The sequence below is a fragment of the Saccopteryx bilineata genome, chromosome 2 (genome assembly GCF_036850765.1).
Source record: "Saccopteryx bilineata isolate mSacBil1 chromosome 2, mSacBil1_pri_phased_curated, whole genome shotgun sequence".
Taxonomy (NCBI): Eukaryota; Metazoa; Chordata; class Mammalia; order Chiroptera; family Emballonuridae; genus Saccopteryx; species Saccopteryx bilineata.
In genome coordinates, this window is record NC_089491.1 from 384241436 (window position 1) to 384264019 (window position 22584).

The following is a 22584-nucleotide window of genomic DNA, read 5'->3' on the forward strand; positions in this document are numbered from 1 at the left end:
ACTGGCTTCCAGAAGGCACGGCTTCCTGGCTCAGGGGGACAGGGCGCAGGAGCACTCGTGGGGGCGCCAATCCCAGGTCTAGGCAACAGGTTTCCTCTTGGGGCACTGCGGCCTTGGAGTCGGGTTGGAGAAGGAAAGGAGACGTTTCTAGGGCCAAGCTGGGCATCCAGTGGGTGACTCCAGATGGTGTGAAATCTAAGGCTGATAAGGCCCCGGGTTTCAAAGTGATTTATTTTATTTTTTCCTTTTTCTTTCTCAGATCCTTTATTCTGAGTGTGGGTGCTGTTGGAGCACTGGAAGGTTTTAAAGCCCCGTTGAGACGTGGGGAGGGGGAAGTCTCTAGGTAGAGCTCAGAAGAGGAAGGGAAAGAAGGAGTATCAGTGTATGAGAACACATTTACTGGGGAGGGGTGTATGTGTAATGTTTTATTTAGACCCCTGTGTTGGCTCTGTGCTTGCCTCCCTTCTGTTTATGTCTTCTAGAATTTCCCCACAGTTTTTATACACCTGCTAAAGCAGGGGCCCTGAGGTGACATTGGGCTGCAGTGCTGGGTTGCCTGGGACTTCACTTCTCTAGTGAGGTAGTGGGACAAGGAAAGGGGCGGGGTCCTAGTCCCAGCCACCCCTCACGAACTTGGGAAAGTTCTCTGGAATGGAGCCAAGGTGATCTTCCAAGTCCCTTTTGACTTTAACATGGAATAGAAGAAAAACAAAAAACTGGACCCTTTTGGTGCCCCTGCACTGACTGCAGATTTATCTTCTTTCTCTGATCAGAGGTCAGGTGCATGCCCCCTCTCCAAGAAAAGACCCCACACACTTTAAGTTGATTTATTAATTGTACTGGATTTTTCATACCCCCCAGCCTAACCTTTTTGCATTTTTAGGTCATCTAATTTCAGGGATGATCCTTTGTAGGGTAATAATGGACATTTGAAGAATTTTTTCTTTACTCTTTGACTATTTGGCTAGACATTTCAAATAGCTAGTAAAATTTAGAACAAATATTTCAAAGCAGATTCGGAATATATTAGCTATCCCCTTGCTCCACCCTGGGCAGGAGAAATAGAATTTGCTTTCTACAGTGGCTGGTGGGTCATAGCTCTCAGTACCAGCAGTTTCCTTTCCTAATTGTTTGTAGACATGTTTTAGTCATCATGATTTAGTATAACCTAGCTTTTGACTTTGTTTCAACCGTTCAGTGCAGGAGGCAGAAGCGGTTGGTTTATTGACTTGGAAACAGAGGATCTTGTTTACCGTTACCTTAAAAGCTTTGTTTAGGTAATGGCCATTCATGTCCAAAATAGTACCCTAGTCTTTTCCTAGAGGATTTGTAGCTACAGTAAGTAGAGCTGTACCTAACTAACTAATGTTTTAATTTTTGGTAGTTTTCTTTTTTGTTTGTTTTTTTTTTTTAAATAGTTGACAGGGACGTGCAAAAGGTTGGGATTTGCCATACGTACCTTGACCTGCCCTCTCCCTTAGAGATCTCAGCAACACTGAAGAACTCTCATTGTGACACATACAACTGCTGTTGTCCCCACACACAATGCAGGAAGTCCGATTTGGCTTTGAGTTTTGTAATTTTTTAGACATACACCTTTTAAGCACTTGACTCTCTTCACTGCTCTCTACCCCCTCCAGCTCCTGGCCTCTTCCCTAACACATCCCTCACCTTTTACCCGACAAACAAGATGACTTATTATTGCAATTGTGTGCCTGTCAGTTAAAAAAAAAAGCCTTTGGGAGTGTAGACGTATCTGTCCTACGTTGGTCAACAGAATGGAAATCCACACCTGTTGTATTTCTCTTGTAGACAGCTCTAGTCAGTGCTGAATACACCTGTAGATGCGGTAATGTTAATCTTGATGAAAGGATAGTTTTCTAGATCAGAGATTTCTGTCTCTTAGTTTTTGAAAAATAATCTCTCATTTCTCAGGTGATATTTAAAGGTAGAAAACCAACATGCTGCAGACTTGTTAGGTCTTTAAACTACCGAAATAAAAGTGGTAGATCTTTGTATGTCTTACCCCTGGGGTCCAAAGGGACGTAAGTCTGTGAACAAGAATTAATCGCCTTTTCTCCTTCTGTGCTTTTCCCCAGAACATTCCTCTTTTTTTCTTTCTTAACCCCATGGCAGAACTTGAAATCAAGGTTCAGATTTACATTTTAAAAGGGGAAAATTTTAATATGAGAGCCAAAGCCTATAAATAACTAACTTGCAGCAATATTCGTGACACTCCACGTTGAATTTTACCTGAAGACGCATGACATTTAGAGATCTAATGAAAACCAACAATGGGAATATTTTTTTTTTATTCCTTTCCTCCCTCATATTTTCTATTCAACAACTTTTCCCCAGCCTATTAGATTCAAATGCTTCCCTGGGAATTGTTTTGAATTTGAAAGGCAGTCCCTGATTGAGACTCCTGTGCTCTGTGAATGGCCTAACCCCAGGGTAGAGGGCCTTTTCCACTGGGATTGGGGTTAGGGTAGGGGAATACCCTGATTGTTATACTATATTCTGACTTCTTTTTTTTTAGTAATTTTTTAAAACTCTCTCCCCTTGATGGCTTTTTTTTTTTCTAATTTGGGTTTAGGTTGTTCATAGATTTTTTTTTTTATCCCCCTGTGATGTTTAAAATCCAGGTGGATTTAGCTCACACATTTCCTTTTATTTTAATTTATTATTATTACTATTTTAAGAACCAAGTTCAGGCTCCAAAGTGTTTTGACACCTGTTTTCTTTTGGGATAGAACTACAGAATGAACTATTCCTTTGATCTTAGGCTTGTGAAACTGTGAATTAATTCAAGCGGAGCACTGTGTTGGATGTCACTAGGGAACTTTTGGATAGTGTTGATTTAAAAAGTGTTTTGGAATCCCCTGCCCCTCCTGTGTTGTTTAGTCCTCACTGGGGAGAAGAAATACCATCCAGCGACCCACTTCTTAGAGACTCTTTTAGTTGTCAGGTTATGATTCTTTTTTTTTTTTTTTCGCATTTTTCTGAAGCTGGAAACAGGGAGAGACAGTCAGACAGACTCCTGCATGCGCCCGACCGGGATCCACCCGGCACGCCCACCAGGGGGCGACGCTCTGCCCACCAGGGGGCGATGCTCTGCCCATCCTGGGCGTTGCCATGTTGCGACCCTCCTGGGTGTCGCCATGTTGCGACCAGAGCCACTCTAGCGCCTGGGGCAGAGGCCACAGAGCCATCCCCAGCGCCCGGGCCATCTTTGCTCCAATGGAGCCTTGGCTGCGGGAGGGGAAGAGAGAGACAGAGAGGAAGGCGCGGCGGAGGGGTGGAGAAGCAAATGGGCGCTTTCTCCTGTGTGCCCTGGCCGGGAATCGAACCCGGGTCCTCCGCACGCTAGGCTGACGCTCTACCGCTGAGCCAACCAGCCAGGGCCCAGGTTATGATTCTTTCAGTGATGCTTTTCCATCTTTTCTCCCGGCATCAGATCAGATAGATGCAGGTACCGTTTACCATTCAGTGTGTGTGGAGGAGAGGCCCCCGCCTGAGGGAAAACACACGAGATCTGGTTTGACAGCATCCCACATTGAAATATTGATACATGGTAGCACAATTCAGAAAGGCTAGCTCTATTTATGACATTTTGGGAGAAACCTGTCAATGTTTGGATCCAAGTTCAAAAACTTTTTGGGTTGCCTGAGAAGTTACTAAAAGCTGGGTTATAAGCCTGAGAAATGAGTGATTAATAATTAGGTGTTTAATCATACACGTTTTATTCTCTCTCCTCAAAGTATTGTAATTGACTTCCACTTTCCCATTTCTTTTCCTCCCCAGATTGACCCCAAAGTTGCATTTCCTCGCCGAGCGCAACCCAAGGTAAGTAGGAGACTTGGTAATAGGGTTGTAGCGCCCAGAGGTGGTTGCCAAGGATTTCAGGTTTCAAACAGAGCACTGGCAATGCAGCATCGAAACCTGGTGCACATGGTCCCTTTGGGGTGACTGCGTGTGGCTGTGAGGGGCCAGGCCAGGCCGGTTCGCCGAGATAACCGTGGGTCTGTAAGTCAGCCCCCCCCCCCCAGGCTTCTAAGCAGACAGCTAGGCGGAGAGGAGCCGGATCCTTAGTGGGAGGACATGGCTCGGCGTGTTGCAACATTTAAGCAAGTGTTCTGTTTATTTTTTAAGCCTTGCCGAGATGCTATCAGGAAAAGTTGTCCATTTCCTTGTGACTCTTTTTGGAGGATACTCTTTTGAGGCCTTACAACTTGGAGTTTATGGAGAGGAGTAGAATTTGAGCACACAGCTTGTGTTTTCTTGGGGAAAACAACTTCATAGGCCCATAAAAAGCCCTCCGTGTGACAGAGGAGTCAGTGGAGGCCTTGGTTTCAGGTTGGTCAGATAAATCAGGACACACTTGAAGCCCACAGTGCAGCTGTTTCGCGCACGTGCTGGGGCCTGGGTGGGAGCTTCTGAAACTGTTGCCAACTTGTTGGAGTGGGACTGGCTTCAAGGCTTGAGATGGGCCCGCACGGTTTCTGATGTGTATTATAGCTAACATAGTTGTCCCTGAGCTTGCCAGGTGTGGCTGTGGGGACACAGCTACCCGGCCCGGGGTGAAATTTGAAGGGAGGGCTGATGGCTTACGTTGGAATTCGTACTTTTTCATTGTACTTTTTTCTTTCCTGTCTACCACTGGGAGAAAGACTTTATCTGTGCCTCCTGGCCTTGGCCTTGGCATTCTTTTAAGGAAAGGGAAAAAGGTGAAGCTTCTGATTGCAGCTTGTAAAGAAAACGGGCTGTGGCTTAAACCAGCTCAGTTTCTGTGTTTCAGACGGCCTCCCCGAAGCGGAACCTTGTCATTGTGTAAAGGGAGGAATGGTTTTGTGCATTAATGGAGAAAATGTTGGAATTGTGGACGATTTTTTGAGACTCTCCAGTCTGTTTCAGCCATGTGACCCCCCTGTCCTCCCTCCCCCTCTTCTTTCCTTTTTTTCTTTCTTCCATACAGTTCTTTCCTTTTTCTTTTGCTTTCTTTTCTTCCTTTCTTTCTAAGGGAACACAAATCCCTTAAGTCAATATAGTGAAATACTTTCTTAAGGCATCCCCCTCCCCCCACCAATGTTAAGCAAATAAGACAAATTAATTAGCTAAAGAGGTTAGATTATTTCTGTACTGAGCACAAACTTGGGGACTGTCTTAACTGTTTCAAGGTTGCTTTCCAAATTCTCTGTGGTCCTTGACATTTCAGAAGGCTTCCAGAATGAGCAGTACTTCCTGGGTTTGGAAGAATTGCTATTTCTTCCGTAAGTGTGAATCTTCAAATTTCCAGGTTAGTCATTTGATCACCCACAACAAGGATCAGATCACCCTCGAGGGAAACTGGAAAAGTCCCTGACTTGGTCAGACCATGGGCTTGACTTGTTTTCTCCTTCTACTTGTCCCCCGCCCCTTTTTTTTTTTTTAAGAAAGGAGGCAGTATTTTATTTTAATATACCATGGTATTAGGTTTTTCAGTGATGCATTCAACTTGAAAACGAGAGAGTGTTTCTTAAACTTGTCAAAGTGTACCACACATACCCTCCCGACCCTTACCCCCCAACCTGGAGTCTGGGATGTTTTATGTGAATTGTCACACTTTTATTTTTTTATTTTATTATTTTTTAAGCGAGAGGAGGGGAGATGGAGAGACAGACTCCCACATGCACCCCAACTGGGATCTACCCAGCAACCCCTGTCTGAGATCACTGTTCAAATCAACAGAGTTATCCTCAGTGCCTGAGGCCAATACTTGGACCAACCAAGCTATCCTTAGTGTCTGAGGCCAATGCTGGAACCAGTTAAGCCACTGGCAGCAAGAGGGAAAGAGAGAGAGAGGGGGGAGAGGGAGGGAAAGAGAAATAGATGGTCACTTCCCATGTGTGCCCTGACTGGGGGTTGAACCTGGAGCATCCGCACGCCAGGCTGACACGCTATCCACTGAGGCAACCAGCCAGGGCTGAATCATTACACTTTTAGATGTGGACTAACATTAAACCAGCTGGGGGAGGACATCTTTCCATGGGACTGTACAGGTTTCATAACAATACTTTGTATTTTACGATATACTTTACAAAGGACTTTCCCATCCATCATCTCCATCTGAGCCCCAGGAGCTGTGACATGGAGCAAATGACCTTCTCTCAGTCTCAGTCTGCTCGTCTGTAAATGGGAGCAATGACCATAGCTCCCTCAGAAGGTTGTTGTGACAAATAAAACAGCCTGGCTTGGGGGGAGGGCCTTGAACTCATGACCACCACCCTTATCACCATTGTGGTTGGTTTAATACTTTTCGTTGTTGTTGATCTTTTTTAAGCTTGACAGCTTGACTTTAGATCCCAGCTCTGTCCCTCATTAGCTGTGTGGATTTGGGCAAATCACTGAACTTCCCTGAACCTCAGTTTCCCCATGTCATCGAGTTTTTGTGTGGATTAAATACATTAATGCAGGTAAAATGCTTGGAGAAACTAACCACCCTGGCGCATTGGAATGCCTGTGTCACCTGCTGTTTTAGTCGTGTGCATGGGACTGGAAGGGCCAGGCATGGCGGCAGGGACACCATGTGTATTAACTCATCTGCTCTTCATCTCTGTCCTAGGAAGTGGAGAGGAGTATTTCAGTTTTATAGATCAGGAGCCCAAGTTACAAATGGGTTGAGAAGTGATGCAACGGACCCACTCAGAGGACACCTGGCCTGGGTCCTCTCCCAGTGCACTAGCCTGAGGAGGTAGCATTGTGTCACCTCTCTGTTAGGAAAGAGGAGGTGACCCAGGTCATCAGGCTGTGAGGAGTAGAACCCCAGCCAGCATCTTTTTTTTTTTTTTTTTTTTTTCATTTTTCTGAAGCTGGAAACGGGGAGAGACAGTCAGACAGACGCCCGCATGCGCCCGACCGGGATCCACCCGGCACGCCCACCAGGGGCGACGCTCTGCCCACCAGGGGGCGATAATCTGCCCATCCTGGGCGTCGCCATGTTGCGACCAGAGCCACTCTAGCGCCTGGGGCAGAGGCCACAGAGCCATCCCCAGCGCCCGGGCCATCTTTGCTCCAATGGAGCCTTGGCTGCGGGAGGGGAAGAGAGAGACAGAGAGGAAAGCGCGGCGGAGGGGTGGAGAAGCAAATGGGTGCTTCTCCTGTGTGCCCTGGCCGGGAATCGAACCCGGGTCCTCCGCACGCTAGGCCGACGCTCTACCGCTGAGCCAACCGGCCAGGGCCCAGCCAGCATCTTTGAAGTGCCACGGTTGGGTGCTCAGCCCTATCCCTATATCATTCCATTATGGCAGCAGTTCTCAACCTGTGGGTCGCGACCCCGGCGGGGGTCGAACGATGGCTTTAGGCGACCCCTGTGTTTTGGTCGTTCGACCCCCGCCGGGGTCGCGACCCACAGGTTGAGAACCGCTGCATTATGGGACACTGTCCGGGAGCCTCAATCCATCTGACCCCTCAGGGCTTCTTTTCAGGTGGTTCTGGAGTTGCTCAACCTCAGGGAGGGAACCGGAGAACTGGCAAGATGCCTGGTGGTTGGGATTCTGGGGCAGGGTGGGGAGAAAGTGTCTTCTTTGTCCACAGTTCTCTTCTGATCGAATTTGAGCCTAGCCACGGGGATTTCAGACTGACATTTGTGTTGGAGGCCAAAACCCGGCTGGCTGGCAGGAACAGAGAACTTTAAGTCAAGCTGTATTTATTTATTGTTTATCTCCCTTCAATGAAACTTCTGTGTATGTGTGTACATTAGGGTCCCAGGGGCAAGGTGAACTGCACCCCCTCCTCACTGGCTGGGTGAGGAGCTTGTAAATGATATGTCAGTGTCTGTTTCAGTTAAAATTCATTTCAGTGCCTTGTGGCTGCTCCTCCTTGCTAACACTCGCAGGAGAAATATTCCGTGGAGGTGTTAAAACAAGACCAGTGGAAAGAAACTGTAACTTAATATGAAAGAGAAATCCCTGGCAGTGAAGAATAGATTTCGTATAAAGCACTATCATAATATTCTTGAATGTATCATATAAATAAAAATCTGTTTTGATCAAAATTTTAACGAGTGACCCAAGGAAGGGTTTTGAATCCTGAGGTTCATTTATTTCCCTTTGCAATGTAAATGTTCACGTCTCAAGTGAAGCGGAATGGGGCTTTATGAAGGGAGTCGAGGGGCGACTCTTCGGAGACTAGTGGCTGTTAATTAGTGAAGTACATTTTGATCAGAAGGAGATCAGCCTGTTCCGTAGCTCTCTATTTCTCCGGATGATTATTTCATTTTGTGAAATATGTCAGAGTCCTCCCCCCACCCTCCGTCTTTTTAAAAATTAAAATGGTCGTGCTCCTCTGAGAAGATGACTTAATTTGAAGCTAGGGGGAGAGGCGGGGATGATTGGGATCAATCATGTCATCTAGCCTCCGTCCCTTTGGGCAGATGGTTGGCTGCCTGGAAGAGTTCTGCTCAAGCTTGCGGGTTCATTTCCTTGCGCGGAGAAACCCAGAGACTGCTTGGCATCTTGCGGCAAGAGTGACTCTGGGCACAACTCATCTGCCTTAATTATCCTCGTGTGTAAGAAAGAGCCCCCCCCCTTCTGTGGCCATTTTGCTCCTGAAGTTTTAGAGGCCAGAACCATATCTGTTGATCAAGGGGGGCCTATTTCCCATCGCTTTCGGTCACAGCCGGTGACCCTGGGTGAGTTACAACCTAAGCCCTTCCTCGCCTCATCTTCCTTCTCTTTAAAACAGGGACAGCGTAGGCCTGTCCTGTGGTGGCTCAGTGGATAAAGCGTCGACCTGGAACTCTGAGGTCACCGGTTCGAAACCCTGTGCCCGGTCAAGGCACATGTGGGAGTTGATGCTTCCTGCTCCTCCCCCCTTCTCTCTCTCCTCTCTAAAATGAAGAAATAAAAATCTTAAAAAAAAAAAAAAAAAAAAAAAAAATTAATAAATGAAACAGGGACAGTGTAGTGCTCATTCTGCAGCTGCTTCCAGGGCGAATGCAAGAGGTCTTTGCCTGACAGAAATGTCTGCCGATACTGTTATTATTAACTTATTTTTGCAGAATTAAGAAAAAATTACGATGGTGAAAATAACCTAAGAAAAATCGTCCCTGGAATGAATGTCTGCCCCCTGACGCCAGGGGGCCGTTGATGGTTGGCCCTGGGTAACTATTTGTTACATGCGTGTGCTGAATCCAGCCTGCCTTTTGTACAGTAGAGGCAGCTGACACCCAGGGGTGTGTTTGGTCACTGCCGCAGGTGCCACGGCTGAGTCTGGCAAGCTTGAGCCGGCAGCCAGGTTTCTGTGTTCCCCGAAGGTCTGTCACGCAGCATCCAGCCGGGTGCAGCGCAGCCCGGGCGTTTCACACACGCACCTCCTGCTCAGGGGCGCGCCTTCTTGACAGCTTCTCAAGGGCGGGGGGCGGGGTGAGTTTTCAGCATCTGGCCTTCCCAGGCTGCTGTGGGTCGGGTCATTCTAGCGTCTTGCCATCTTGGATGATCTGCAGCTGTTAGTTATCCCGGCAGCCCCAGTTCACAGACCTCCAGTGGGTTTCTGGGCCCTGGGGAGGGGGTTGGCGTGTCTGCAGCCCTTGTCCCCAGGGCCTGGCCCTGGGGGAGTAGCGGCTCAGCCTCTGTCTTGTTGGGGCTAGCAGCTCCTTCCTGAGTTCCCGTCAGCAGCAGGTGTCAGCTCAGGAGGAGGGGCGCTTCGTCCTACAAATGTCCTTTTCCTGGATTCTGCCTAGCCTCACATGGCCTTTGTCTCAACGCTCAGGTCAGTCTCCTGTGTTCTGTGTCAGGGCTTTTTGGCAGACAGGTGAGACTCCTCTGTCTCTCAGGAAGGGAGGAGGAAGAGGAAGGCACTCCCCGGGGAACCAGCTGAGCATCTTGGGTGCCCCAGGAGGCAGCACCCCCTTCCTTCTTCCTGTCCTGTTTTGTATTTTTAAACCGATAGCACCGGAACACACAGGGAGATGTAGCTCATCATCTCTGTCCTCTTATATGATCTGGCATATTTGCTTCCTAAGAGCTCGTTTAGCTGTTTTTAACTGCTGACTCTGTGTGTACCCACGTTTGGGGGGATTCAGGACACCCTCCATGGCTTCCTGGTGCCCTGTGAACAGAGTCGAAACTTCTTAGCCTGACTGGGGAGCGTCCTTCAAGATCTGTCTGAGGCAGGGGCAGGGGCGAGGATCTTCTTCCAGCTTATTTCCCTGACTCATCTACTTTCTCTGCCTTGAAACTGTCTCTCTTCTCTTCCCTGTCTTCCCTGTCTGCTCTGCCCTTCCTTCTTTCTACTGTAGAAGACGGACCCCTCTTACAGGGCCCAGCGTCATCGTTACCTTGTCTGCAAAGCTGTCCCTGCCCCCTCGTGGACATCATACTTCTTCCTCTGGATTTCCACTGCGCTTTGCGTCTTTTTCAGTTATGACCCCATCGACAATCATAAATTAGCAAAGACATCCGTTAGGCACTGTGCTTGGCACTCGCTCATTTATTTATTCAGCAGACGTTATTGGACGCCCCCTGTGTGCGGTTCCGCGGACAGTGTGGGGAGTAAGGCAAAGCCCCTGTCCTCACGGGGCTTTTACTCAAGTGGGGGAATGAGCAGTGGGTCCAGGGACACGCCCAGAACATGCTGATGCGTGTGAAAGCTGAAGTGCGCAGAGAGTGATAGGAGGGGTGGGGCAGGGCCGTATGTTTTCATACAGTCAGTTACTACGTTCAGTGTTCAGTAATTTACCCCTTTTCTTCTCTGCTCCTGGGACTGCGTTAGGCGCTTCATTCCGAGTTTTACAGTTATTTAGGTTCATGCCTTACTGCCTCCACTGGACAATAAACTCTAAGGGTACAAGCCTATTTTGCTAATAGAAACAAAAAACCAAAAAAATGGCCCTGGCTGGTTTGCTCAGTGGTAGCGCATTGGCCCAGTGTGTAGAAGTCCAGGGTTCGATTCCCGGTCAGGGCACACAGGAGAAACGACCATCTGCTCCACCCCTTCCCCCTCTCCCTTCTCTCTCTCTCTCTTCTCTCATCTGCTCTTGCAGCCATGGCTCAAATGGTTGAGCAAGTTGGCCCCCAGCACTGAGGATGGCCCCATGGATTTGCCTCAGGTGCTAAAATAGCTTGGTTGTTGAGCAATGGGGTAGTAGCCACAGATTGGCAGAGCATTGCCCAGTAGGGGCTTGCCAGGTGGATCCTGGTTGGGGCGCATGTGGGAGTCTGTTTCTCTGCCTCCCCACCTCTCACTTTAATAATAATAATATAATCATAATAATACTGCTTTGCTTTTAATGCTGTACTGCTCTTTTGTACACCTTGGATCTCCACTTAGATAGAATGAAAGCAGAGTGACACTGGAGACACCGTTCTTGTCTTCAGGGGTCTTACCTCCCTGCTGGGAGGAGGGGAGCTGTCTGTGCTACAGGAAAGGACACACTCAGTACAGGTGGAGAGGGAGGAACAGCATTAAGAGGGAGGAAGAGTGAAAATTGCTCCTTGGAAGAGGTGCTCTTTGGCCCACATCCTGAAGAACAACAGGTAGCAAGGAAGAATGGCAGGAATGCAGTTTTTCCTACGGGGGCTAGGAGAGGTCAGGGCGCGCAGCTGCTCACAGGGTGTGTGCTGCAGCATGCTCTGGGGTGAGGCTGGGAGAGTAGGCTGGGGCGGGGGGGGGGGGGGAGGCCTTGAAGGCTGGGCGGAGCAGACGAGCTCGTCCCTTAACTTGGCAGGTGCCAGGGAACCTGTGTGCGCGTGCAAGATCACGGGGATGCTCCGTATGATGCTGTGAGCTCTTGGGGATCAGTAGAGAAGCTGGGGTCACAGCTAGGACTATGGCCGATGCAATTTCATGGAGAACTCGTCCTGGACTTGTTCCTTTAGCGAAATCCATACCACATTCTCTCTGGCTGTAGCCCCTTCTTTGGGAGTGATGTTCTCGGAAGATAGCACCCCTGCTATTTTGGGGTGTGTGGCAGCTACAAAAGGCTCTGTCATTCTCTTGTTTCTATCTTCCTCTCCACCTCCCTAACAACGGGCATGACACAGACAAAATTCTAAAGTCCGGTACTCTGTCCCTGTCCAAGCAGTGATCTTGACTTTCCTGTATGTAGACAGTGCGATGTCATTTCTTGGTAGGGAAATCACAGGTTGTCTGTGTGACACCAATGCTTGTACCCTGTGGCTGTGTGACTTCATAAGTGGTGTCTGCTTGGGGCCACCCTGGAGTGAGTGGCGGCCTGTGGGCAATGTCTGCCTTCTGTGTGGTGTGAGAGGTGTGAACCCTGTGGTCTTAGGACTGAGCACCCTGTGGTACATTAGCAATAGCCTAGGGTGGTTGGTCCATCTGGAACAGGTAGTCCAAACACAAGGGGTCCCCATTCTCCGTCTCCTTCAAGGGTAGGTGGCGTCAAGCTGCAAAGTTAATCTCCAGTTTGGGTTCCTGGATTCCATACTTCTTTTACTTTTGAGACTTTGAATCATCAAAAAGAGAAAGTCTAACTCAAAATAACGGCTGTCACTGACTGTGAATCCGTTTGTTGGAGGCACCATACTATAAAGCCTCTATATACTCAACCTCCTTTAATTTTATTTTTACAACAGTCCTTTGTGGGTATCATCTCCATTTCACAGATGGGCAAACTGAGGCCCAGGGAGGGTGAACAGCTTTCCTGGGGCCACAGAACCAGTAATGGTCAGGGTTGGTGTTTGGACCAAAGTCTATCTGAATCCCATATCCTGGCTCCCTTAACCGCTAAGCTCCGCTACACCCAACAGGACTGGGTAGGCTCTGGCGTTTTGCCTGACTGCTGTAAAATGCTCAGGCTGAGGAATAACCTCGGTTATCCTCTGGCCGGGAAGCTTCAGGTTAGTTTCTGTTGCCTGTTCTATAAGAACCTGTTTAGCATAGTTAAAGGCCACTTACCAACTATGGACTTTTGGACAAGTCACATTTTCGGACAAGTAATGGTTTTGTGCCTCTATTTCTTCATCTGTAAAATGGGGATTTAAAATAGCACCTACATTATTGAATTGTTAAGGGGATTAAATGAAGGGCCTTGGGTGGTATCTACACGTAGTGGGTCCACATACTGCCCAAATCATTGGAGGCCCTTACTTAGTAACTCCTGAGTTGAATGGTACTGTTGCCACTTTCTAGGGGTGATGGATAGAACAGCATGTGTCAGTGGCTGGGCCTGCTCCTGGGGTCCTGGCTCTTGGAGGGGAGATGGCATGCATCCTTTATCTTGGAGCTGCTCAGTGGCCGTTGGGAATTCATTTCCTGTTCCGTATCTGATGCTGTGTTTTTGCTGCCTCTGAGAGCCAAGTCCTGGGGCGCAGCTAGGGGACAACGAAGACACCGAAGACACCGCTGTGTGAGAGGTCTCCCCGTGAGCCTTCTCTCTCCCGGTCTCGGTCTTTATCTGCCTGGGGGTAGTTCCACCAATGACTGATCTGAAAGCATCACATTCATTTATCTGTCACTGGCTGTGACAGGCAAGTTAATGCTAATGGATTCTTTTTTTAGCCTGTTGTCTGGGATGAGTTTCTCCCGAATGCCCTGAAATCGAAGGCATTAGGGGAATGTGTAACTTTTATGGTCGGGGAGGATTTAAAAGATAAATAGGGTTTTGTGTGTAAGGGCCTTAAATTTAGGTTAGGGGTGAGAGGGGGCAAGGGCGCTCTCTTCTTTTTAAGAAATCCATTCAGAGCTCCAAATTGCTGTTTCTGTTTCAATTATGTGACAATTCCAAGGGTTTAGAAAAAATCTAATAAAATGGTCTTGATGATGCATTCTGGGGAGAGAGTGCTTTAGAAGGTCCAGGAGAAGACATTCCTCAGGGGTCAAGAGAGCCCGTTCCTGCTACCTCGGGGCCTTCTCTCGTCTGGGCTTTTACATTTTTATTGTTTTGAAGGGCAGAAAACAGTGTTGGAATGTATTCAGGGCTTCAGCTGTATCCTCCACCGAAATGAATTATTCTCTTTGGACAATTGCAAATAGATGGGCCACTACAATTACTAGATTTTGTTGTTGTTGTTATGCTGGCGTGTTGTAAATGGGTTTCAGAGCATGGTTTGTGTGCGGGATCTTGAATAGAGCACCAAAGAAGAAACTGAAGGAGGGGACAGAGTGAGCAGAGAGGCTCTATCAAAGTTTTTTCTTTTCTCCAAATCAAAACTTTTGATAATCTCCCAAAGAATGGATGTGGATGCTGTGGAAGCCGGCTACCCGCAGGAAGAGTGCAGGAAAGACCTAGAGTAGCAAAATGCGCAGCAGAGGGCCGATAACAGGGTGACCGCTCTGGTGGGAGGGGCACAAGGAGCCCTGCCAGTGGAAGTTCCCACGTCTTGCTCGCAGCCAAGTCCGGCTCCTTCCGCACGCATGCGCGGGCGCCCGTATGTTTGCGTACTTGCGCGCGTTGCTGCTACGTGTTCCCATGACAGTTTTCACACCACACTCTGCTCCGCTTGCCACGGTACTCTCCCATCTCTTCCCACCTACTGAAAAGTAAAGTTTTAAACGGGGAGGCATTTTGTTTTACCTTCCAGGGACTTTGCGGGAGCCTGGGTGGGTGGCAAGGGAAGCGGAGATCAGGAAGCTGGGCGCTGTTGGAACACCAAAGCCCCTGAGTGTGAAAAGTCAATATCCTTGTCTCTGAAATGGATTCCAGGGAGGTGGGAAGAGAAAACCGGTTGGTGCATAACTGCTGCTTCTTCCTTTTTTCTTCTTCTTAAGGCCCTGGCCTGATAACATTTCATATTGTTGGTATAGATGAAACATTGTGACAATGGCTTCTTAAATATTTTAGTGCCTTGGAGAATAGTCCCTATTTTCATGTTGCTCTTGTGCAAGAATTTTCTGTCATTCCGGAAAAGCTGCAGCTTTTGGGGAATATATACTGCTCACAAAAATTAGGGGATATTTTATCGCTTTGTATTCATTTTGAAATATCCCCTAGCTTTTGTGAGCAGTATTTAACCTGGTAAGGAGGTACGAAGCCTCGGCATTGCTGCTTTCCTGGGCAGGATGTTGGGGAGTAAGTACCTGGCCCCATCAGTCCTAGAAACGAGGCTGGTCTCTTTGTTGTTTTTCATAATGGCGTTGGAGTGAGCATTTAAAACAGTAATGGACAAGTGTTTAAAAACTGCTGTGAGATCCTAAGACAAAATGTAGATGGGACGTGGAGTGAGATAGGTGGTAGAAATACAGTGTGTGTTTATTGAGGTATATATATATATATATATATATATATTAATATATATATATTAATCCTTTTCAACTCAGTCCCCTCTGGGAGAGCTCTCAAACTTGTCATTTTTGTAGCTAAAGGCAAACAAACAAACAAAAATGTTTCAACGTACACACGTAACACTTAAAAACCAACCAGTGGGTTCACCGTCTTTTCCGCCTGGGGAAAAAAGGATGCTTGAACTTAGGGAAAACTGGGCTGTGGACCTCCACAGACTGCTCCATGGATATGTTTCTTCCTCTGTTTTTAAAGCAGATAATTGGTTTTAGTAGGAACTTCTGACTTGATGAGGGGGCCCTTAGGAAATTAAAGTGTGTTTGAGTTTCACAAGTATAATTTTAATTATACAAATTTTGCATTTTTCACGAGGGAGCCAGGCTCAGACCTTGTTTTCCTGTACCCATAGGGGTAGTACACAGACTCGGTTGCTCTGAAAAGAAAGAGCCGTGAGTTTGATCATCGTTTCCTCCTGCTGTGCAGTTTGTTCAGGTCTGTCCACGTCCCATGTCCCTGTTCAGAGTGATTTTTCATTGGACCCACACAACTGTAGTACTGACTGACATGGTTGGGGGGGAGCTCATTATGAATTTTTCTGCTGCACTTGCTGAAAGAATTCAATTAAAGTCCTTTTGAGCACAAGTCCTGCCCGGGCGGCGTGTGCTTGGCACGCTGCCACGTTAGCATGTTGGGCCTGCCGTTATCACCACATCATCCTGTTTGCAAAGCGTGTGCGTGCACAGCACTAGCTCTCCCGGCTGCCCCTTTCCAGCACGACCCCAGTGGGTTAGAGCAGAAGGGGCCGTGGAGACCGGTGCCCGAGTTCTTCCCCAGGCTGTCAAGAGATGAGGGAGAGAGGATGAGCCGACCCCCTGGGCATCTCAGGAGGAGGACTGGCTGTGTTAATGGGAAATGACCATTTTTCAGGGCATCCAGACGATACCCCAGGTGTCGGGGAAGTGCTTTGTGGGTTTGAACTCGAGCAGCCTCAGACATCTCTCTCAGAGCAGGGGCTTTAAAAGCTGCCTGGAGACCAGCTCTCTGGGCCTTGTGGGCCCTCGGCTCACATATTGACAAGAGAGCTTGAATTGAACAATTGTTCGCGACAGAGAAGTCCTGAAACCAGCTTGTGAATGAGTCGCTGTAAATGGGAAAAGAAGTTCCAAATGTAGGCCCGATCCCACCCCATCCCCTCGCTTGCATTTAATCATTGACTTTATCATATTTTCTTACTTTCCATTGAGGTGGGATGACTCAGTGGTGGAGCAGGGGCTCTGGAACCGGGCGGTCTCAGGGTAAATCCTTGCCCTGCCACTTACCAGCCGTGTGGCCTTGAGTAGTTACCTAAGGATTCTGTGCCTCAGTTTTGTCATCTGCAAAATGGAGATGATAATAGTATCTCCTTCGTGGATTTGCTGTGGGGGGAGTGTTACAGGAATTGACATATAAAATGCCAGAAGGATGTCTGGCACACAGGAAGAGTGGGGTGTGTGTGAGCTGTAGTATTGTTAGGAAATACAGTGTTAGGAAGAGGGACCTCTGATGCTAATGTGGCCGAAGGCTGTCTGCCTGCCTTCCTCGGTGGTCGGAGAATTTTTAGTGCTGGAATCTGCTCCTCTCTCTTTCTATTTTTTCTTATGTATTGAGCAATACAAAGAGTATATGTACACACCACACAGTGTGTGGGTGTGTGACTAGATACGACAGGTGGAATTGCTGTGTAATTCAGCCCCGCATTCAGCCCCGTGAGGACGCTGTAGCCGGTGGAGTGTGTGGTAGGACAGGAGCGCAGCCTGGGCTCAGAGGGACCTCATCTGAATCTTGGTGCTTCCTCTGTGACTTTAGGAAGCTGTTAAAGCCTTTCTGAGCTTCGATTCTACACCTAAAAAATGGGGATAATAGAGTTGTGAGTTTGGGATTTTTTTTTTTTTTTTTTGTATCTGGAAAATGAGAAAGATGCAGTCTTTTTCTCTGGCTGGAGATAAGGATGTCTGCAGTTAGCTAACAAGTCCTTAGATGGAGGAGTAGAGAAAAGCAGACCATGAGAAGGGGTGTTGTTATCCTTAATCTACATGCATTAAGGCTGTTTTAGGGGCTTCATTTCACAAAACCCGTATTTTCAAAGGTAGAGAAATACTTTTATGTAGCCAGGAACCGCAGATGGTGTCCACGTGCCTTTGAAGGTGGGGTTGTGCCTGTGACACTTGGTGCTGGAGGTGCAGGGCTGGGCGGGGGGAGAGGTTTGGGAGCTGCTTAGAGGGAGGAAATGAGGTTCCCAGTCAGGAGGGAGGGAGAATGCTGGGACCACAGAGCCTTTTCCCTGGGGACGCAGAACGTTAGGTTTGGAACTACAGCCCTGTGAGCCCGATCGTGTGAGTGGGACAAGTTCGTCGGAGCTCCAGGTTGTGCCCACAGTCCAGCTGTAGGCCTGGTCGATCCCCGACCCTCAGATCCACCGTCGGCCTGGGAAAGCCTCCCGACACCATCGCACACCTGCGGCTGTCTGTACCTTCCCGTCCACTTCCGCATTAGTCCCCTCTGCCTCACGGAGTTCACCAGGTGGTGCGGGGACTGTGGACCAAGATTGGGATTATAAGTGGATCCTGGGAAGGGGTTGGGGCATGTGTAAAAATGGTGGTGCGGAGGGGCTGGGAAGGGGTGGCCGGGAGGAGGGAAATAGTAGATTACATTGACTAATTATAGGGAAGAAGCCCTATTTGCTGCTCCATTAAGTGATCGCTAGGCTATGAAGCAGTTTATTGTAATTAATGCAGAAACAGCAAATACGTGTTGTGTTTGGAGTGCAGGGTCTCCGGGCGCCCCTCCCCCTTCCGTGCCCACGTTCACTGCCCCTCTGGGGTCCTTTGAGGTGAGGGGTCTGGGGGAGAGGGGGGACACCCTCACATGTAGGACTGAGGTGGAATCTTGCCCAGCTTTCTGCTGGTTTATTCGAACAGATAATTTCGGAGGGCACCTTGTCCGATCGCCATCAGGGTCTTCTGTAAGGGTTTTTGTGTGTCCTCAGGGTGAGGGAGGAGGGACAGACCCACGCCATCATTGCTATTCTTGCCACAGTCATTTTAATTTCCGCGCACGGAAGTGGCAGGCTCCACGGCCAAGTCCGCCACGTTCTGGGCCGTGCCGAGTTCTGATTACTTTCCTTGATGATTTCTCGTTCAAATTAGCGGTGCTCTTAATTTTCCAGATGAAGTAAAAAGAAAATTGGCAAGTCCCCTCCCGTCCTGTGTCTCTTCAACCCAGGTTTCCTGAGCATGACTCTGATTTGGAGGGTTAATATTAATTAGGAGCTGGTTTCGACCTCGGTAGCTGATGAGGGAGCTTCCACTGTGGTGACAAATATGGCTCCTTTTTGCCTTAGCCTGCTTCTCTGTGTGTATGTGTCTGTGGAAGTTTCTGGATTTAAAAGCCAAAGGAACAAAATAGAGAGAGAGAAAGAGATGCGGCTGGACTCCTAAAGATACGGAGCCCCTTCTCCTAGCTGCCCAGACGGGAGCGGGACGAGAGGGCAGGGCCGTCCCCTTCTCCTAGCTCCCCAGACGGGAGCGGGACGAGAGGGCAGGGCCGTCTGGGTTCTGAGGAAGTTCTCCCTCCATCCTCCCCCCCCCAGCAGTGTGGGGCCTTGACCAGCTTGCTGTCGCTGCTCTTTGCCTCAGTTTCTCCCTGTGTACCTGAAAGTCATTTCTTTCTTCAGCTTCCTAAAAGGGGCAAGTTTTCTTCCTTGGTTTCCGAACTGGGTGACGCTTCCGTTTTCTCTGAGGCGAGTCCCCAAGAAGTGCAGGTCACAGGGAGACACTTCATTTTGTGCTGAGGCTCCGGGTCCTTGAGTGCAAGCCTGACGCAGACCTTTGGGGGCGGGTGGCAGGAAGGATGAGGAGCCAGTGAGGTCCACGGCACAGGTAGGAGGCAGGAGCCCCCGAGAGGATGTGGCCTGCTGTCCTGAGCTTCCATCACAGTGAGGACCTGTCTCTGGCCTCTGGGTTTGGGTTGGTGTGTTTGACAGGGGGGTGGGGTAGGAGGGAGGGTGGCTGCCTGTGGGTGTGAATGCTCCGGGCACAGGAGAAGAGACCTGGCTTCCAGCTCTCAGCCTGGTGCTGAGTAGCAGAATGTGAACTCAGGCCAGCGGCCTCGTGGCTTCTTGCCTCAGTTTCCCTTTCTGTAGACTGAGGAGTAAGCGGTGGGAAGTAGCACTGTGTAGGGATTAAGACAATAGGCTTAGAAGGCAGGCAGTCTTAGAGTTTTGTTTCTGGCCTAATACCTCGCTGGGTGACCTCAGGAAGGTCACTTAACTTTGCTAGTCCTCAATTTCCCCATCTGTGAAGTGGGATAATATAATACAAGTATTAACCATACAGGGGCATTGTGGGATTACATGCAGCAGTGTTCATAGAGAGTTAGCACTGTTTCTGGGGGTGTTTTGCACTGTATATGTGTGAGCTGTTTTTACTGTTACCAGCTGCATAGTGTCCTGACCGAAGAAGGTTCCTGAAACAGTCAAAGTGTGGTGAAGCCTGGGCCTCATCAAGAAAATATTTGAGCTGCACAGATTGGCTTTCTGAGTTGGGCAGAGCTTCCTACAGGGAGAGATAGGTGGCCGAGAAGGTAGGGCCTGCCTGATGCCTGGTCTGGAGCTTAGATGATGGAGTGGTGACCGGCTCTGTGGCCAGAGGGGCTCAGTGTCACTTTGGGGGTGTGCCCTGGCTGCCGGGTGGGCCTTGCAGAGCAGAGAGAGGTCTGGGGTGGGCCTGCCGGCATTTCCGAGCTGGGGGCTGCAACGTCCCTGGTACCAGACAACGTCATGGGGATAGGGACTGGGTCTCCCTTTGCGTGACATCTTAGCCACTTTGCAGCAGGAGAAGGGAAGGAGGGAGAGGAGGAGATCCACTCACCATGCGGTGTAGAGACCCACATCAGTTCTTGGAAACCTGTGCCTGGTACTATCTGCAATTCAGAAGCCTTGCCTGACTGAGGCCGGCTGATCAAAGGCCTTCGCGTTTCGGAATGTTCTTAAGGATGTTTGGCAGACAGAGCTCTGTGTTTTGGTTGCCTCCTCTCCCACCGTCCTCGCCTCCTCGGTGAGATGGTTTTAAGTCGGCCCTAGGACCTGCTTCTCATGTAGCAGGAATGTCTGAGTTGGGGGCAGGTACTTGCCCCTTTTGGCCACTGCCGAGGTAGAGCTGTGGGCCCTGGCCTCATGTGGCCACTTGGCTCCATCTTGGTCTCTTTTTGAGGGGCAGGCCTGATAGGGTGTTGTGGGTGGGAAAAGCCCTGGGCGGTGATAATATTCTACTATTAACTGTTATTCCCTTAGAGGAAGTATGGAATAAAGCATCTTCAGGAAGAAAGGGGATACGTATATGCAAATGAGCCCAAGCAGGCCACGCATTGGACAAAGTCGCTTAGGCGGCTCTCGGGCCCTATAGAGACAAAGATGCAGACTTGGCCCCGCCCTCTGGCTGCTCCCAGGCTGACGAGGAGACTGGTGTATGAACAAGGCAGTGTGCCATGCGGGGGCAGTGGCCGTGCTTGTCTGTACCATGCCCAGTGGGACACAGGAGGGGACAGGTAGGGCAGGGCTCACGGGGGAGGCCTTCCATGAGCTCGAATCTTGAGAGGGGAGAGCCTCCAAGTCAAAGGAACGGTGGGAGCGAGCAGTTAGGCAGCATGGCTCTTGGGGGTGTGGCAACTTGTTCCTCATGGGCTGGCCTATCAGCACAGAGGAGGGTGGGGCGAGAGATTGATTGATCGGCTCATCACACAGCAAATTTCTGGGGCTTCAATCCTCAGCCAGGCCCGAAGCTGGAAGAGGGGGTGCAGCTGTGATGAGGGCCATGCGGTTCCTGGGTTTGCACTGGCGATGGATGGACCTGTTCATGAAGCAACTTGGTGTGGGACCCATTGTTGCAGAATTGTTCCCATACATGCTACAAAGTTGCATAGGCTGTTTCAGGGAGCATCACATCACCTCACAGGGAAACCAGGTCTCCTGTGGGGTTTTGGGAAGGCTTCCTGGAGAAGTCCGTGGAGGCTGAGCTTGAAAGGTGAACATAGGTGTAAACTTGGGATGGAGGATCCAGGCGCTTTCTGTGTTCTGGAGTGCAGAGGGCCGGGAGGAGGCAGGCGTGGCTGGGCCCTGCGTTTATCTTGCCCTGAGAGGGTCAAGGAACCCACTTATGGGTTTAAGAAGGATGGGAAATGATCAGTTTTGGTTTGGAAAAGATCATCTGACAGTCCATGTGGAAAACAACTTGTAGGAGCCCCAGGAAGATGTGGGGGGATCGGTAAAGGATCACCAGAGACCTGTGGATGGGTTTGAGGTGTTTGCAAATTGGAGCAGCAGTGTGGTGATCTGGTCAGCTGAGTGGGAGTATTCAAGGGACAGGCAAGCTTGGCTTGTCCTCTTTGTGGACATAGCCCCCAGCTCACACTTTGGGATGAGCTTGGCTGAGGGGGATGAAGTTACCCCTTTGGCTGGAAGTCTGCACAGTTTTAGTGAAGTATCCCTATGGGCAAACTATTCTGGGAGTGTGTACTTGTAGACTTACTTGTTTATAAGTGACACACTACTGTGCTAAAACATTATGTACCCTCTAAATTAGGGGTCTCCAAACTTTTTACACAGGGGGCCAGTTCACTGTCCCTCAGACAGTTGGAGGGGCGGACTATAAAAAAAACTATGAACAAAAATCCTTATGCACACTGCACATATCTTATTTTAAAGTTAAAAAACAAAACGGGAATAAATACAATATTTAAAATCAAGAACAAGTAAATTTAAATCAACAAACTGACCAGTATTTCAATGGGAACTATGCTCCTCTCCCTGATCACCAATGAAAGAGGTGCCCCTTCCGGAAGTGCGGCGGGGGCCGGACAAATGGCCTCAGGGGGCCGCATGCGGCCCGCGGGCTGTAGTTTGGGGACCCCTGTTCTAAATCATAGACAAATAATGAAAAATAAAAAAGGATGAAAAAAAAAACCTAAACACAAATAAAAATTCTAGTTTGTTTTTCCCCTCCCAAACCCTGCTTTGGGGACCATAGATTTAGGTCACTGGGAGCCATTAATGAGTTTTAGGTAGAGGTGGCCTGGGCAGATGGCTGTTGGGGGGAAGAGCATGTTCAAGCCAGGGGTCCTTGTATGAGTTTGGCTCAGGCCAGGGGCCCATGGGGAGGGGCCCACCTAGACTTGTTACCACCTGTGACCAGTGAGGTGGGGGCAGGACTGCAGTGTCACCTCCCCCCAGAAGCGGTCTTGCCAGTGTCACAGGGGGTGTGTGAGAGTGTCCTGGGGCTTGGTGCTAGCTCGTCTGTGTGTGCTCGGTCCACGGAAACGTGTGACGAGGC

General features: G+C 49.2%; 1 protein-coding gene across 9 annotated transcripts in view; it reads left to right on the forward strand.

The window, feature by feature from the left end:
- Nucleotides 1-22584, forward strand: part of MSI2 (musashi RNA binding protein 2) — a 416318-nt gene that overhangs the window by 2014 nt on the left and 391720 nt on the right. For all 9 annotated transcript variants that reach the window (XM_066264029.1, XM_066264030.1, XM_066264023.1 and 6 more), the window contains exon 5: nt 3805-3846. In XM_066264029.1, the coding sequence (XP_066120126.1) occupies nt 3805-3846 (42 nt within the window). The remainder of the gene's footprint in view (nt 1-3804; nt 3847-22584) is intronic.